The sequence below is a fragment of the Pelophylax lessonae genome (genome assembly GCF_965119305.1).
Source record: "Pelophylax lessonae genome assembly, chromosome: 3".
Taxonomy (NCBI): domain Eukaryota; kingdom Metazoa; phylum Chordata; class Amphibia; order Anura; family Ranidae; genus Pelophylax; species Pelophylax lessonae.
Genome location: NC_138770.1, coordinates 142,505,945 through 142,520,107, shown reverse-complemented (window position 1 = coordinate 142,520,107; position 14,163 = coordinate 142,505,945). Strand labels below are relative to the sequence as shown.

At 45.8% G+C, this 14,163-nt stretch overlaps 1 protein-coding gene across 4 annotated transcripts in view; it reads right to left on the bottom strand.

Moving 5' to 3' along the window:
* ROCK2 (Rho associated coiled-coil containing protein kinase 2) overlaps positions 1-9,958 on the bottom strand; it is a 318,978-nt gene extending 309,020 nt beyond the window's left edge. The window contains exon 1 of one of the 4 annotated variants that reach the window (XM_082251873.1): positions 9,183-9,958. In XM_082251873.1, the coding sequence (XP_082107999.1) occupies positions 9,183-9,281 (99 nt within the window). In that variant the 5' untranslated portion in view covers positions 9,282-9,958. The remainder of the gene's footprint in view (positions 1-9,182) is intronic. The other 3 variants (XM_082251874.1, XM_082251875.1, XM_082251876.1) reach the window with 3 other exon arrangements.
* Positions 9,959-14,163: the final 4,205 nt, after the last annotated feature.

Here is a 14,163-nt window from a genome sequence, read left to right as displayed (position 1 = left end):
TCATTTGAAACAATTACTGAGAGAGAGCAATGCTGCTGAAATAAACACTGGCAATACTAACATCTATTAAAAATGCTAGCAGTACAGGATTATTAGTACCGTGGGCCTCGGGCTGTTTCAATAAATGGATCTCCTGCCAGTTTAATTGGATCATACATAGGGGACCATGTACATGGACATGCTTTGAGCTAAATAGCAGTACATAGTGTGACTTCTCATGGTGATTTTCTGCCTAAGAGGAGCAGGGGTGGTTTCTGTGTAGCTGTGCTAATTAATGGTCAATGCCTTTCTCCTTCATTCTGTTATGGCAAGGTATTTTCTATAATGATCATTTAATCCAACTAGTTATCTGTGCTTTCTCACATATCTCCAGGCACGTGTAATGAGGACACTGCTCTTCAGTTGTGCCTGGACCTCCTTCTCCTGACTGAAGAGCTTGCGTAGGAATACCATGCCAATATCCATGATCCCATTCCCTCCCTTAGTTTGTTAATGGACATGGTGAAAAATAAAGCCTCGTACACACGCAACGATTGTTGGCCGACCGATCGGCCAACTTTTGTCCAGTGTTGTGCTGGTTGAAATGTGCTCTAGACTGCACACAAATTTTTTCGGCCAACAACAACCGACTTCAGAAGTGATGTCATGTGCTGGTTGACTTTCCGTGTGTTTTTTCTTCTCTGAGCATGCCCAGTCTTGCTCAACTGATTTTTGTCTGCCAAAATCTGTACTGACTGACGAACAATCGGCCGTTCTGTTGACGGCCAACAAAAATTTTATAGCATGCACACCAGATTTTGTTCGGCCGAAAAGCCGCAGTCGGCTGTCGGAAGCATCATACTAACAAGCCGACAATCGGCCGATCGAACGCTGGCCGAAAATTTACGGCCAACAATCGGTGCGTGTGTACGGGGCTTAACCACTTGCCGACCGCCGCACGACTATCTACGTCGGCGGTCAGCCCCTCACAGGCAAACTAACGTAGGGCTACGTTGCTTGCTTGTGAGGGTCTAGGGAGCGAGCGCGCGCCCCCGGAGGTGCGCTCCCGCGTGGTCACGGACCCCCCCGCGCGTGTGACCAGCGGACCCGATGTCCGCCGGCCACTCGGCGATCGGCGGGGGAGAGGGAGAATGTCAGGCAGCTTGTGTAAACAAGCTGCCTGTCATTCTCCTTGCTGCAAAGACACTGATCACATGGATCTACTATGTAGATCCGTTGATCAGTGTCCTTACAGCTGAAGCCACAGCCAATCACAGTAGAAAGCACGCCCCTAGGGACACACACAGCCCCTCCCTCCCAAATAAAGTTAACCCCTTCACTACCAGTGTATTTTTAAAGTAACAGTGCATATATATAGCACTGATTACTGTAGAAATGTCACTGGTAACCCCAAAAGTGTCAAAAATGTCAGTCAAGGGTCCGATCTGTCCGCCGCAATGTCGCAGTACCGAAAAAAAAAAAAAAAATCGCAGATCGCCGCCATTACGCGTTAAAAAAAAAAAACAACAAAAATGACAAAAATCTTTCCCTTTGTTAGTAAACGCGATAACTTTTGCGCAAACCAATCAAAATACGCTTTTTGCGATTTTTTTTTACCAAACATAGGTAGCATAAAACAAATTGGCCGAAAATGTTAAAAAATTTTGATTTTTACATTTTTTTTTGGAGGAATTTCATATAAAAAAATGTGAAAAATATTGTTATTTTTGCAAAATTGACGCTCTTTTTTTGTTTATAGCGCGTGATCAAAAAATCGCACAGGTGACCAAATACCACCAAAAGAAAGCTCTGTTTGTGGGGAAAAAAAGGACGCCAAATTCGTTTAGGTACAGCGTCACACGACCGCGCAATTGTCCGTTAAAGTCACACAGTGCCGAATCGCAAAATACCCCCTGGTCGGAATGGGGGTAAAATCTTCCGGGGCTTAAGTGGTTAAGGATGGCTGTTACAATTTGAGGTTATTGTACACTGATCCCTAGATATTGGAGGAACCTAAATGCTTAACTGGGTTACCAGTGTGTGCTCTTTGAGGAAGATGGAAATGATGATCTACCTGCACAATACTCAGGACCAATATAATACAATGTGAAACCTCAGGGTTCTTTTTATGGACACTCCAGAACTTAAGATTTTTTCAGCCCCTATTAGGCCCCTGCCCCATTCCACTTTGACCTCTAATGTATGTTGGCCAACAGTATCCTCTATTTGATCTGAAAAGTGCATTGCCTAAAGTGCCATTGCAGAGTTTGCACTCACCCCTTGGTCACCCTATTCCCCTTTCCCTCTGTTTATGGCAGTCACGGGGCTTTCATTCAACTCAATGCCTAGAGCATTTAGCAGGATTGGTCTGGATATCTCTCACAAGAATGTTTATTGAATTTGTCTGAAATTCTATTACATTCTTTTGTCGGTCAATGACGGTTGTCTTCTGTACTGTCCCTATCTCAACTGTTATAAAGCAATAAAATTGTATTCTTTACAAATGGAGGTTCCAGCAAGCCATTTATTCCATAGCAGTGTCACATGTCTTCCTACATTTTAGTGCAGGCCTGCACATCAGTAGATCATACAAATGCATAGAACTGCATTCATGGCCCAACCATACTCGGGCCTACACCAATGTACAACTCACCCTTCAGTAACTACCAGTAAAGATGAATGTAAGTGTGCCAACTGCTGTAAAAATGGGTACAAAGATCTGGGTTGTTCATGCCTATTTAAGGGCATCTTTACAAAACAAGATCTCATGTATCAAAGTATCAGCCAACAAAAAGTCTTTGTTGTCTCATAGTCCTTAAGTTTAATTAATGGTTTTGGAGAAATAAAATTTTCCAAAGTGCTCACAGAAATGACTATCACAATCCGGTATGTATAAGAGGGAAATATCAGGAGAAGTATATAAAAACAGTCATGGCAGAACAGATTTTAAAGGTGCACTACTTTGGTTCACCACTTAGCAAGTCAATGATGCCCAATAAGAATATACGTGGACTTTTTTGATGTCCAATATACTAGGGCTGCAACTAACGATTAATTTGTCTGTCGACTAATCTATCGATTATTTTTATTTTATTTGCTTAATTGAGTGTTTTTTTGATTAGCTAATTAATCCTGTAATTAATACAGACCACTTAGTAAGCCCCCCTCCCAGTGCAGACCCCTCAGTAAGCCCCCCTCTCAGTACAGACCCCTCAGTAAGCCCTCCCACCTAGTACAGACCATTACAAGCCGCAAGTTTTTTCACTTGGTTTTTAAAACAAATGATAGCAGGGAATGGAAAATGTGAATACCAGAAAGTGGAAGCAACCATTGCTATGCGGAACTCAATTGTGGAGGTTTGAGTTTCTGGCCGGAAGGGTTTGGAAGGGACACATCCGGTGTAGCGCCGCACATGTGACATCTCTGAGTACCTGGGCGATCGGGGAGGATGGTGAAGGTTTTGCGGCAGAAGCTGTGGTGGGAGTACGGGGGTGCTGGAGACGGTCAATCAGCGCTCACCCTGAACATCCTGGCCCTTCTGTCTCAGACATCGGCCGGCGATGCTTAAAGCGGCGCTGCGGCCGGCCAGGGGGAATGTGACGTCACGTGTTGACGTGTCGACACCTTTCACGCACGTCGACGATTTTTCGTAGTCGACTACGTCAACGCGTCGTTGCAGCCCTACAATATACACATGCTTGTTCTGGATCAGGGACACATCAATTAGTGAACAAGGGACAAGCAAGGCAGCCCTGGAGCATGCATTTCTTTTTTTTTTTAAAGTCAGAAATGGCAGCTCCTGTTTCTACCCTGGTATATTCCATTTAGGCAACCTACAACGTTCGCAGCCGCATCATGTAAAGTCTGCCAGCCAAACCTGCTTTATGGATGAAAGGTTGTGGCACACACACAATCCAATGTCCCTATGGAAAAGGAACAGCAGACACCCTCAGCACTGGTCAAGTATTGGATGACTAGAATAGCGGGTTCAAAATAAAAGAAAGAAGTCAAATCCAAACAGGAGTTTTCCCCCTGAGAAAGCTCAGACAGGGGCCCTCTACCAAGGTCATGGAGTGCAAACAGATCTACAAATTCTCTAATCTTGGATATCGATACATGGGGCACACATATCCTTGTTTATCACATTTTAAGAAGCTGTTTATCGATGTCCAAAGCGAGCACAATCTGCATTTCATTCTTCCAAACCACACAGGAAAGTGTTGTGGGTAACCATCACTTGCCTCAGACGCATCAATGATAATTCTGAGTAGCTACCTTTTCCAGCCAATCATCTCTTTCTGTAGTCTGGTCATGCTAAGCTTTTGTAAATCAATTTCTAATAGGGATGTTATGAATTGCTCTGCAAGTTATTGAATCCTTCCCAAGAAACCACTAGAGGTGCCCACATAAGGACCAATCTGTCACTAAGCATATGAATCAGACTGGCACGCTCCTTTAATTCACACATAAACCCTGTAAAGATATCTTCGTGGTAAGGCCACAGAACTCTGGTGACCACAGTTCCTTTTCAATTACGCTGTCATCTCTTCTTAATTCTTGGCATGTGGGCAGTTGTATTTTCCGATTGTCATCTTATGTCTTTGGGTACCTTATCACAACTAAAATATTTTATCAAATTAAGGCCCCAAAAAAGTTCATTGGTACATGTGTATGTTACAATAGTCAGATTTCCCGTGAAACCCGGAAGGCAATAAAAGCTTTAATGATCAGGGATTGCCCTGATATCAAATAGCTGATTAATAACCGCCAACAAGAGCTAATTAGCTTAAAATGACTAATCCAAGGCTAGTTCTGTATTAGCTGAACTGTCTGCATTGTTTGCTTTCTCTGCTGATTCCAAGAAGGCAGCCCTGCTAAAGTCTGTGGAAGACTTTTGACCCCAAGTTGCTTTCCTTAGATATCAGCCCTGAACCTTGACATGTGAAGGCTTCCTAGCCTGTAAGCAGCTTGGAGCTATTGAATAAAGTATTATCTCACGGCACTGATCCTGATAAACCAGTTGTCCAAAGAACTACAAGTAAACTGTTAATGCCTTTAAGCATACTTCCAGAGGAGGTTTTCCCAACAAGCTCACACATTACGTACCATACCAGCAAAAATATGATTATACAGACAGGGTTTAAAGGCATTCATAGGTGTTAAGAGAAATCACAACGATCATTAAGTCTATTGGCACATATAAAGAAAAACTTCAGACCACTGTAGCTTCCCAAACAATCAATACTGCTCCTCTGAGATGGAACAGTCAATTGTGTCAGGTTATATCTACCTGAACAATCGCCACTGCTCCTCTGAGATGGAACAGCCAATCGGGTCAGGTTATATCTACCTGAACAATCGCCACTGCTCCTCTGAGACGGAACAGTCAATCGGGTCAGGTTATATCCACCTTAATCGCCAACCTTTTGCGAGATGGAACAGATAGTTAAGCAGGTTGTAACATCCGAAACAATTGCCCCCAATCCTTTGAGATACAACCTGACCAATCAATGCCCCATTTACCCAAGCAATTGCCACCGGCCCCCCTCGAGATACAACCTGGCCAGAGGATTGTTCCATTTACCCAACCAATCGCCACTGGTCCTTCAAGATGGAATAGTAGATTGGTCAGGTTGTATCTACCCAAACAACCGCCACTGGTCCCTCGAGATGGCAGGCTACATCTACCCAAACAATTGCCACAAGGTCCTTCAAGATGGATTAGTCGATGGGCCAGGTTATACCGACCTGAACAATCAGCACTGTTGGCAGAACATGAAACAGCTGATTAGCCAGGTTGTAGCTGGCTGATCAACTGTTCTTTTTACCAAAGCAGTCACTAATGGACCTTTCAGATTGAACAGTGGTATCTACCCCTACAATTTTACTGGTCCTTCAAAATAAAATAGTTCAGTTGTCTCCAAACTGCAGCTTGTGGGCCGGATGTGGCCCTTTGCTTGCCTTTATTTGTACATTGAGGCACTATTCCTGCCACTGATACAAGGCACTAGTCTGCCAACTGACATCAACAATGACATACCTTTTCTCGTGCTGACGTCAACAATGGGGCACTATTCTACCCAATGATACCAACAATGGGGCACTATTCTACCCAATGATACCAACAATGGGGCACTATTCTACCCAATGATACCCACAATGGGGCACTATTCTACCCAATGATACCCACAATGGGGCACTATTCTACCCAATGATACCCACAATGGGGCACTATTCTACCCAATGATACCAACAATGGGGCACTATTCTTCCCAATGATACCAACATTGGGGCACTATTCCCCCAATGATGCCAGCAATGGGGCACTATTCCCCCCAATGATACCAATGGGGCACTATTGCCCCCAATGATACCAACAATGGGGCACTATTGCCCCCAATGATACCAACAATGGGGCACTATTGCCCCCAATGATACCAACAATGGGGCACTATTGCCCCCAATGATACCAACAATGGGGCACTATTCTTCCCAATGATACCAACAATGGGGCACTATTCTTCCCAATGATACCAACAATGGGGCATTATTCCTCCCAATGATACCAACAATGGGGCACTATTCCCCCCAGTGATACCAACTGTGGTGATGTTTACTCCCACTGATACCAGGAAAAGTTACACTCCCGCTGGCCACAGTCCAGCCCCCCTAAATTCTGAAGGACAAACTGGCCTTTTGTTTAGAAAGTTTTGAGACCCCTGGAATAGTTGATTGTTTTGGTAGATGCTGTCTGGCCAATAGCCATTGGTCCCTCGAGAAGGAACAGTCAAAACAAAGTAAACGGGCCAAGTTGTATCCACCTGAACAATTCCAACTGCTCACAAAAGATGGAACAGTTGATTAGCTAGGTTGTATCTTCCAGAACAATCACTACTGTCCCTCGAGATGCAACCTGGTTGATTGAGAGTTCTATTTCCCAAGCAATCGCCACTGGTCCCTCAAGATGGCAGGCTGTATCTACCCAAGTAAATGTCCTGGTTCCTTGAGATATAACAGTTTATCAACCAGGCTGCATCCACCCCAACAATTGCCACTGATCCCTCCAGTAGAACAGTTGATCGGCCTGGTTGTATTTATCTGAACATCTGCCACTAGTCCCATGAGAATAAATAACTGATTGACCAGGTTGTATCTCTTCATTCACTGCTGCTCCCTCGAGATAAAATAGCAGTAAATTAAGCAGGTTCTATCTTCCTGGGTAACCAATTGACCAAGCTGTATATTCCGAAACCATCACCACTATTCCTTTGAGATGAAGAACACAGTAAAGTCTTGCTCATTGCATAAGTATGTACTTTATAAAAGTATGACAATGTTTGTTCAAATTTCTGTGCAAAATAAAGGGAAGATTTAGCTGGTGAATGGTTCCTACCAACCCCACTGCAGTTTTGGCAAGCGCAATTCCATTTTATAAACTTGGGGTTTTAACTTATGGCCTGACAAAATCCTAAAGCACATTACAGATGGGCCTTGTAATGCACACGTGTCCCTCTGCCTTGCCCCCACGGAGCTGACCTGAGACTGCTAAAAAAAAAAAAGGGGTCTGCTCAGCCTTACATGCAAAGTCCATAGAAGCCGGATGTCAGCATCAGAGATTAGAGAGTCTGGTCCACTTGGTGTGTACCCGGTGCCCAAGGATGGATAAACACTATACAGTTTTCTTTTAGATTTTTTTCCTTAAAGCTGGATACACACTATCCAACTTTTGTGGTTAGATTTCCTTCAGATTTACCTTTTCTATGTAGTGCAAGGGCCTGCCAGATTCCATACAAATTGAAAGTGTTTAGGTTTGACCTCATATTATATGGTTTTGGTAAGTTCAAAGGAAAAAGTCTTCAGAAAATCTTATAGTGTGTATGGCCCATTAGACTTACCAAAACCATATAATATGGAGGTCAGACCTAAACACTTTCGATTTGTATGAAATCAGGCAGGCCCTTGTACTACATAGTTGAAATCTAAAGAAATTCTACCAACAAAAGTTGTATAGTGTGTATCCAGCCTAAACTCAATAATCCCACTCCCACTGTCAGAATAGCTATATTCAAACATGTAATCAGAACAGGACCTCTGAGTGTGGTCAGCCAAAACAAGCAGATGACAGATCTGTTAGTGCATCTTGAGACCCATGTGCAATATCCAACCATCCAGCTGTCAAGAAACCACACCTTTCAGCACACCAGTTCTGGTAGCCCTATAGGCAACAGAGAACAGCACTTTGTAGCCATCCACCTGTCATGGAACTACAAATCCAAGCACATCAGTTTTTGCAGTCCCACATGTAACAGAGACCAGCACTCTGCAACCATTCAGCTGCCATGGAACTACAAATCCCAGTCCACTAATTTTGCAGTCCTATGCACAATGGTATCAAGCTGCGAAAGAACTACAAATCCCAATACACCAGTTCTTGTAGTCCCATAGGCAATAGAGCCCAGCTGTCAAGGAACTACAAATCCAAGCAAACCAGTTCTTGTAGTCCCATGTGCAATAGAGCCCAGCACTCTGCAGCCACCCAGCTGTCAAGGAACTACAAATCCAAGCAAACCAGTTCTTGTAGTCCCCTGAACAACAGAGCCCAGCACTCTGCAGCCATCCAGCTGTCAAGGAACTACAAATCCCAGCAAACCAGTTATTTAGTTCCATGAGCAACAGAGCCCAGCATTCAGAAACCATCTAGCTGGTAAAGAACTACAAATCCCAGCACACCAGTTCTCATAGTTCCATGTACAATAGACCCCAGCATTTGGAAGCCAGCTGTCATGGAACTACAAATCCCAGCACACCAGTTCTTGTAGTTGCAAGTGCAACAGAGCTCAGAATTTGGAAGCAATCCAGGCTGTCATGGAACTACAAGTCTCAGCACACCAATTCTTGTATTCCCACAGCTGGTTTGAACTTTTCCTGAGGATACATGAACCCACCACCAGTCCAACTCAAGACCAAAACAACCTCAATAAAATCGCCGCCAACATTTACACAAGCGTTCTGAAGGCGTTCAACAGACTCATTTCATTTTAGCCATTTCTTTTCCAACTGGGACCCCCAACGTCACTATAAAATCTGAGACCTTGGGCTTCCAATCTGGGGGAACCCCATTCCAGGTGACACCTCTAAAACAATACAGGTAAGGCCAGACTCCAAAGAACTATTGAGAGGTGACCACCCATGTTATTACTCACCAGCAGGCTCTCCACATTGATGGGCGAGCGGGGGTTCCTCAGTATGGTCTCCAGCTTCTCCTGCCTGCTGGTCATCCACCCTCCTGGGGAGCCTGACATGTTGGCTGCTGGGGTAGTCTAGATTCTATACAATGGAGTTTCTATGGAAAGTCCCACCTGGATGAAGAGAAGCCACCTTCACCCTGATATGGGGACATCAGCCTCAGTCCTGCTTAGTCCAGTCCTAGCTAGAGAAGTCCATGCAGAGGGGACCTCTTCCATGGAGTGGGGGGGAAGCTTTCTCAGCGTGTGCCCAGTGAGGGCTCCATCATCACACCGCTGGGGGTCCAGGAAGGAGGAAAGTTTTACTGGATCCGATACAGAAAGGGGGGACCCCCCGGATCTCTGGTCCTGAACCCCTAGCAGGAAGTGGGAGTTGTAGGACCAGCAGAAAGTCCTGATCGCCTGTCCCAGCAGTGCCGCTGGCCGCTTCTTCTTCCTCTCCGTGCGGTAGAGGCGCCTCTTGTGCCCCCTCCTCTTCCTCCGGGGGCAGGATCTGCTCTGTCCTCCCCCCCACCACCTCCTCCCGCCTGCAGATCACCTCCCGGCCACCGAGGATGCCGCCTGCACGCCTGGATCACCCCTCCTCGGTGCCCACAACGGCCCGATCTATGGGAAGTGTGTGCCGCTTCCGTGCCGCTGCCTCCCCGGCGTGCCTAGTCCGGCGAGGATCGCTGTCAGTGCCGGCCTCCTATAGCCACAGACCCTCCTCTTCCTGCAAACACCATACACACCCATGGAGGGAAAGAGGATGGCTGGGACATCGCTCATCCGCTAACTTTACCCCATCACATCGCTGGGCCCAGCCCGATGGCATGCCAGTCATCTGTCACCCCCATCCACAGTGTACATGGAGTAGTCCCAGCTGCCAGAAAATGTGCTATGCCTGGCTGTCATGGCAATCCTGTGGCTTCAATTCTTTCAGTTGCTCATTACTAGTAATGCAGATTAGGGCAGTCCCCCAATACTCCTGGCCTTTATACTTTCTCCTCTATACAAAATTGCTGATCCCCATACTTCCTCTTCTCTGCAACTTTCCTGATCCCCATACTTTCCCTACAACTTCCCTGATCCCCATACTTTCCATACATCTTCCCTGATCCCCATACTTTCCATACATCTTCCCTGATCCCCATACTTTCCCTACAACTTCCCTGATCCCCATACTTTCCCTACAACTTCCCTGATCCCCATACTTTCCCTACAACTTCCCTGATCCCCATACTTTCCCTACAACTTTCCTGATCCCCATACTTTCCATACATCTTCCCTGATCCCCATACTTTCCCTACAACTTCCCTGATCCCCATACTTTCCCTACAACTTCCCTGATCCCCATACTTTCCCTACAACTTCCCTGATCCCCATACTTTCCTTACAACTTACCTGATCCCCATACTTTCCCTACAACTTTCCTGATCCCCATACTTTCCCTACAACTTCCCTGATCCCCATACTTTCCCTACAACTTCCCTGATCCCCATACTTTCCCTACAACTTCCCTGAACCCCATACTTTCCCTACAACTTTCCTGATCCCCATACTTTCCCTACAACTTCCCTGATCCCCATACTTTCCCTACAACTATATTGATCCCCATACTTTCCCTACAACTTCCCTGATCCCCATACTTTCCCTACAACTTCCCTGATCCCCATACTTTCCCTACAACTTCCCTGATCCCCATACTTTCCCTGCAACCTACCTGATCTCCATACTTTCCCTACAACTTTCCTGATCTCCATACTTTCCCTACAACTTCCCTGATCCCCATACTTTCCATACATCTTCCCTGATCCCCATACTTTCCATACATCTTCCCTGATCCCCATACTTTCCCTACAACTTCCCTGATCCCCATACTTTCCCTACAACTTCCCTGATCCCCATACTTTCCCTACAACTTCCCTGATCCCCATACTTTCCCTACAACTTTCCTGATCCCCATACTTTCCCTACAACTTCCCTGATCCCCATACTTTCCCTACAACTTCCCTGATCCCCATACTTTCCCGACAACTTCCCTGATCCCCATACTTTCCCTACAACTTCCCTGATCCCCATACTTTCCCTACAACTTCCCTGATCCCCATACTTTCCCTACAACTTCCCTGATCCCCATACTTTCCTTACAACTTACCTGATCCCCATACTTTCCCTACAACTTTCCTGATCCCCATACTTTCCCTGCAACTTCCCTGATCCCCATACTTTCCCTACAACTTCCCTGATCCCCATACTTTCCCTACAACTTCCCTGATCCCCATACTTTCCCTACAACTTTCCTGATCCCCATACTTTCCCTACAACTTCCCTGATCCCCATACTTTCCCTACAACTATATTGATCCCCATACTTTCCCTACAACTTCCCTGATCCCCATACTTTCCCTACAACTTCCCTGATCCCCATACTTTCCCTACAACTTCCCTGATCCCCATACTTTCCCTACAACCTACCTGATCTCCATACTTTCCCTACAACTTTCCTGATCTCCATACTTTCCCTACAACTTCCCTGATCCCCATACTTTCCATACATCTTCCCTGATCCCCATACTTTCCATACATCTTCCCTGATCCCCATACTTTCCCTACAACTTCCCTGATCCCCATACTTTCCCTACAACTTCCCTGATCCCCATACTTTCCCTACAACTTCCCTGATCCCCATACTTTCCCTACAACTTTCCTGATCCCCATACTTTCCCGACAACTTCCCTGATCCCCATACTTTCCCTACAACTTCCCTGATCCCCATACTTTCCCTACAACTTCCCTGATCCCCATACTTTCCCTACAACTTCCCTGATCCCCATACTTTCCTTACAACTTACCTGATCCCCATACTTTCCCTACAACTTTCCTGATCCCCATACTTTCCCTACAACTTCCCTGATCCCCATACTTTCCCTACAACTTCCCTGATCCCCATACTTTCCCTACAACTTCCCTGATCCCCATACTTTCCCTACAACTTTCCTGATCCCCATACTTTCCCTACAACTTCCCTGATCCCCATACTTTCCCTACAACTATATTGATCCCCATACTTTCCCTACAACTTCCCTGATCTCCATACTTTCCCTACAACTTCCCTGATCCCCATACTTTCCCTACAACTTCCCTGATCCCCATACTTTCCCTACAACTTCCCTGATCCCCATACTTTCCCTACAACTTTCCTGATCCCCATACTTTCCCTACAACTTCCCTGATCCCCATACTTTCCCTACAACTATATTGATCCCCATACTTTCCCTACAACTTCCCTGATCCCCATACTTTCCCTACAACTTCCCTGATCCCCATACTTTCCCTACAACTTCCCTGATCCCCATACTTTCCCTACAACCTACCTGATCTCCATACTTTCCCTACAACTTTCCTGATCTCCATACTTTCCCTACAACTTCCCTGATCCCCATACTTTCCATACATCTTCCCTGATCCCCATACTTTCCATACATCTTCCCTGATCCCCATACTTTCCCTACAACTTCCCTGATCCCCATACTTTCCCTACAACTTCCCTGATCCCCATACTTTCCCTACAACTTCCCTGATCCCCATACTTTCCCTACAACTTTCCTGATCCCCATACTTTCCCGACAACTTCCCTGATCCCCATACTTTCCCTACAACTTCCCTGATCCCCATACTTTCCCTACAACTTCCCTGATCCCCATACTTTCCCTACAACTTCCCTGATCCCCATACTTTCCTTACAACTTACCTGATCCCCATACTTTCCCTACAACTTTCCTGATCCCCATACTTTCCCTACAACTTCCCTGATCCCCATACTTTCCCTACAACTTCCCTGATCCCCATACTTTCCCTACAACTTCCCTGATCCCCATACTTTCCCTACAACTTTCCTGATCCCCATACTTTCCCTACAACTTCCCTGATCCCCATACTTTCCCTACAACTATATTGATCCCCATACTTTCCCTACAACTTCCCTGATCTCCATACTTTCCCTACAACTTCCCTGATCCCCATACTTTCCCTACAACTTCCCTGATCCCCATACTTTCCCTACAACTTCCCTGATCCCCATACTTTCCCTACAACTTTCCTGATCCCCATACTTTCCCTACAACTTCCCTGATCCCCATACTTTCCCTACAACTATATTGATCCCCATACTTTCCCTACAACTTCCCTGATCCCCATACTTTCCCTACAACTTCCCTGATCCCCATACTTTCCCTACAACTTCCCTGATCCCCATACTTTCCCTACAACCTACCTGATCTCCATACTTTCCCTACAACTTTCCTGATCTCCATACTTTCCCTACAACTTCCCTGATCCCCATACTTTCCATACATCTTCCCTGATCCCCATACTTTCCATACATCTTCCCTGATCCCCATACTTTCCCTACAACTTCCCTGATCCCCATACTTTCCCTACAACTTCCCTGATCCCCATACTTTCCCTACAACTTCCCTGATCCCCATACTTTCCCTACAACTTTCCTGATCCCCATACTTTCCCGACAACTTCCCTGATCCCCATACTTTCCCTACAACTTCCCTGATCCCCATACTTTCCCTACAACTTCCCTGATCCCCATACTTTCCCTACAACTTCCCTGATCCCCATACTTTCCTTACAACTTACCTGATCCCCATACTTTCCCTACAACTTTCCTGATCCCCATACTTTCCCTGCAACTTCCCTGATCCCCATACTTTCCCTACAACTTCCCTGATCCCCATACTTTCCCTACAACTTCCCTGATCCCCATACTTTCCCTACAACTTTCCTGATCCCCATACTTTCCCTACAACTTCCCTGATCCCCATACTTTCCCTACAACTATATTGATCCCCATACTTTCCCTACAACTTCCCTGATCCCCATACTTTCCCTACAACTTCCCTGATCCCCATACTTTCCCTACAACTTCCCTGATCCCCATACTTTCC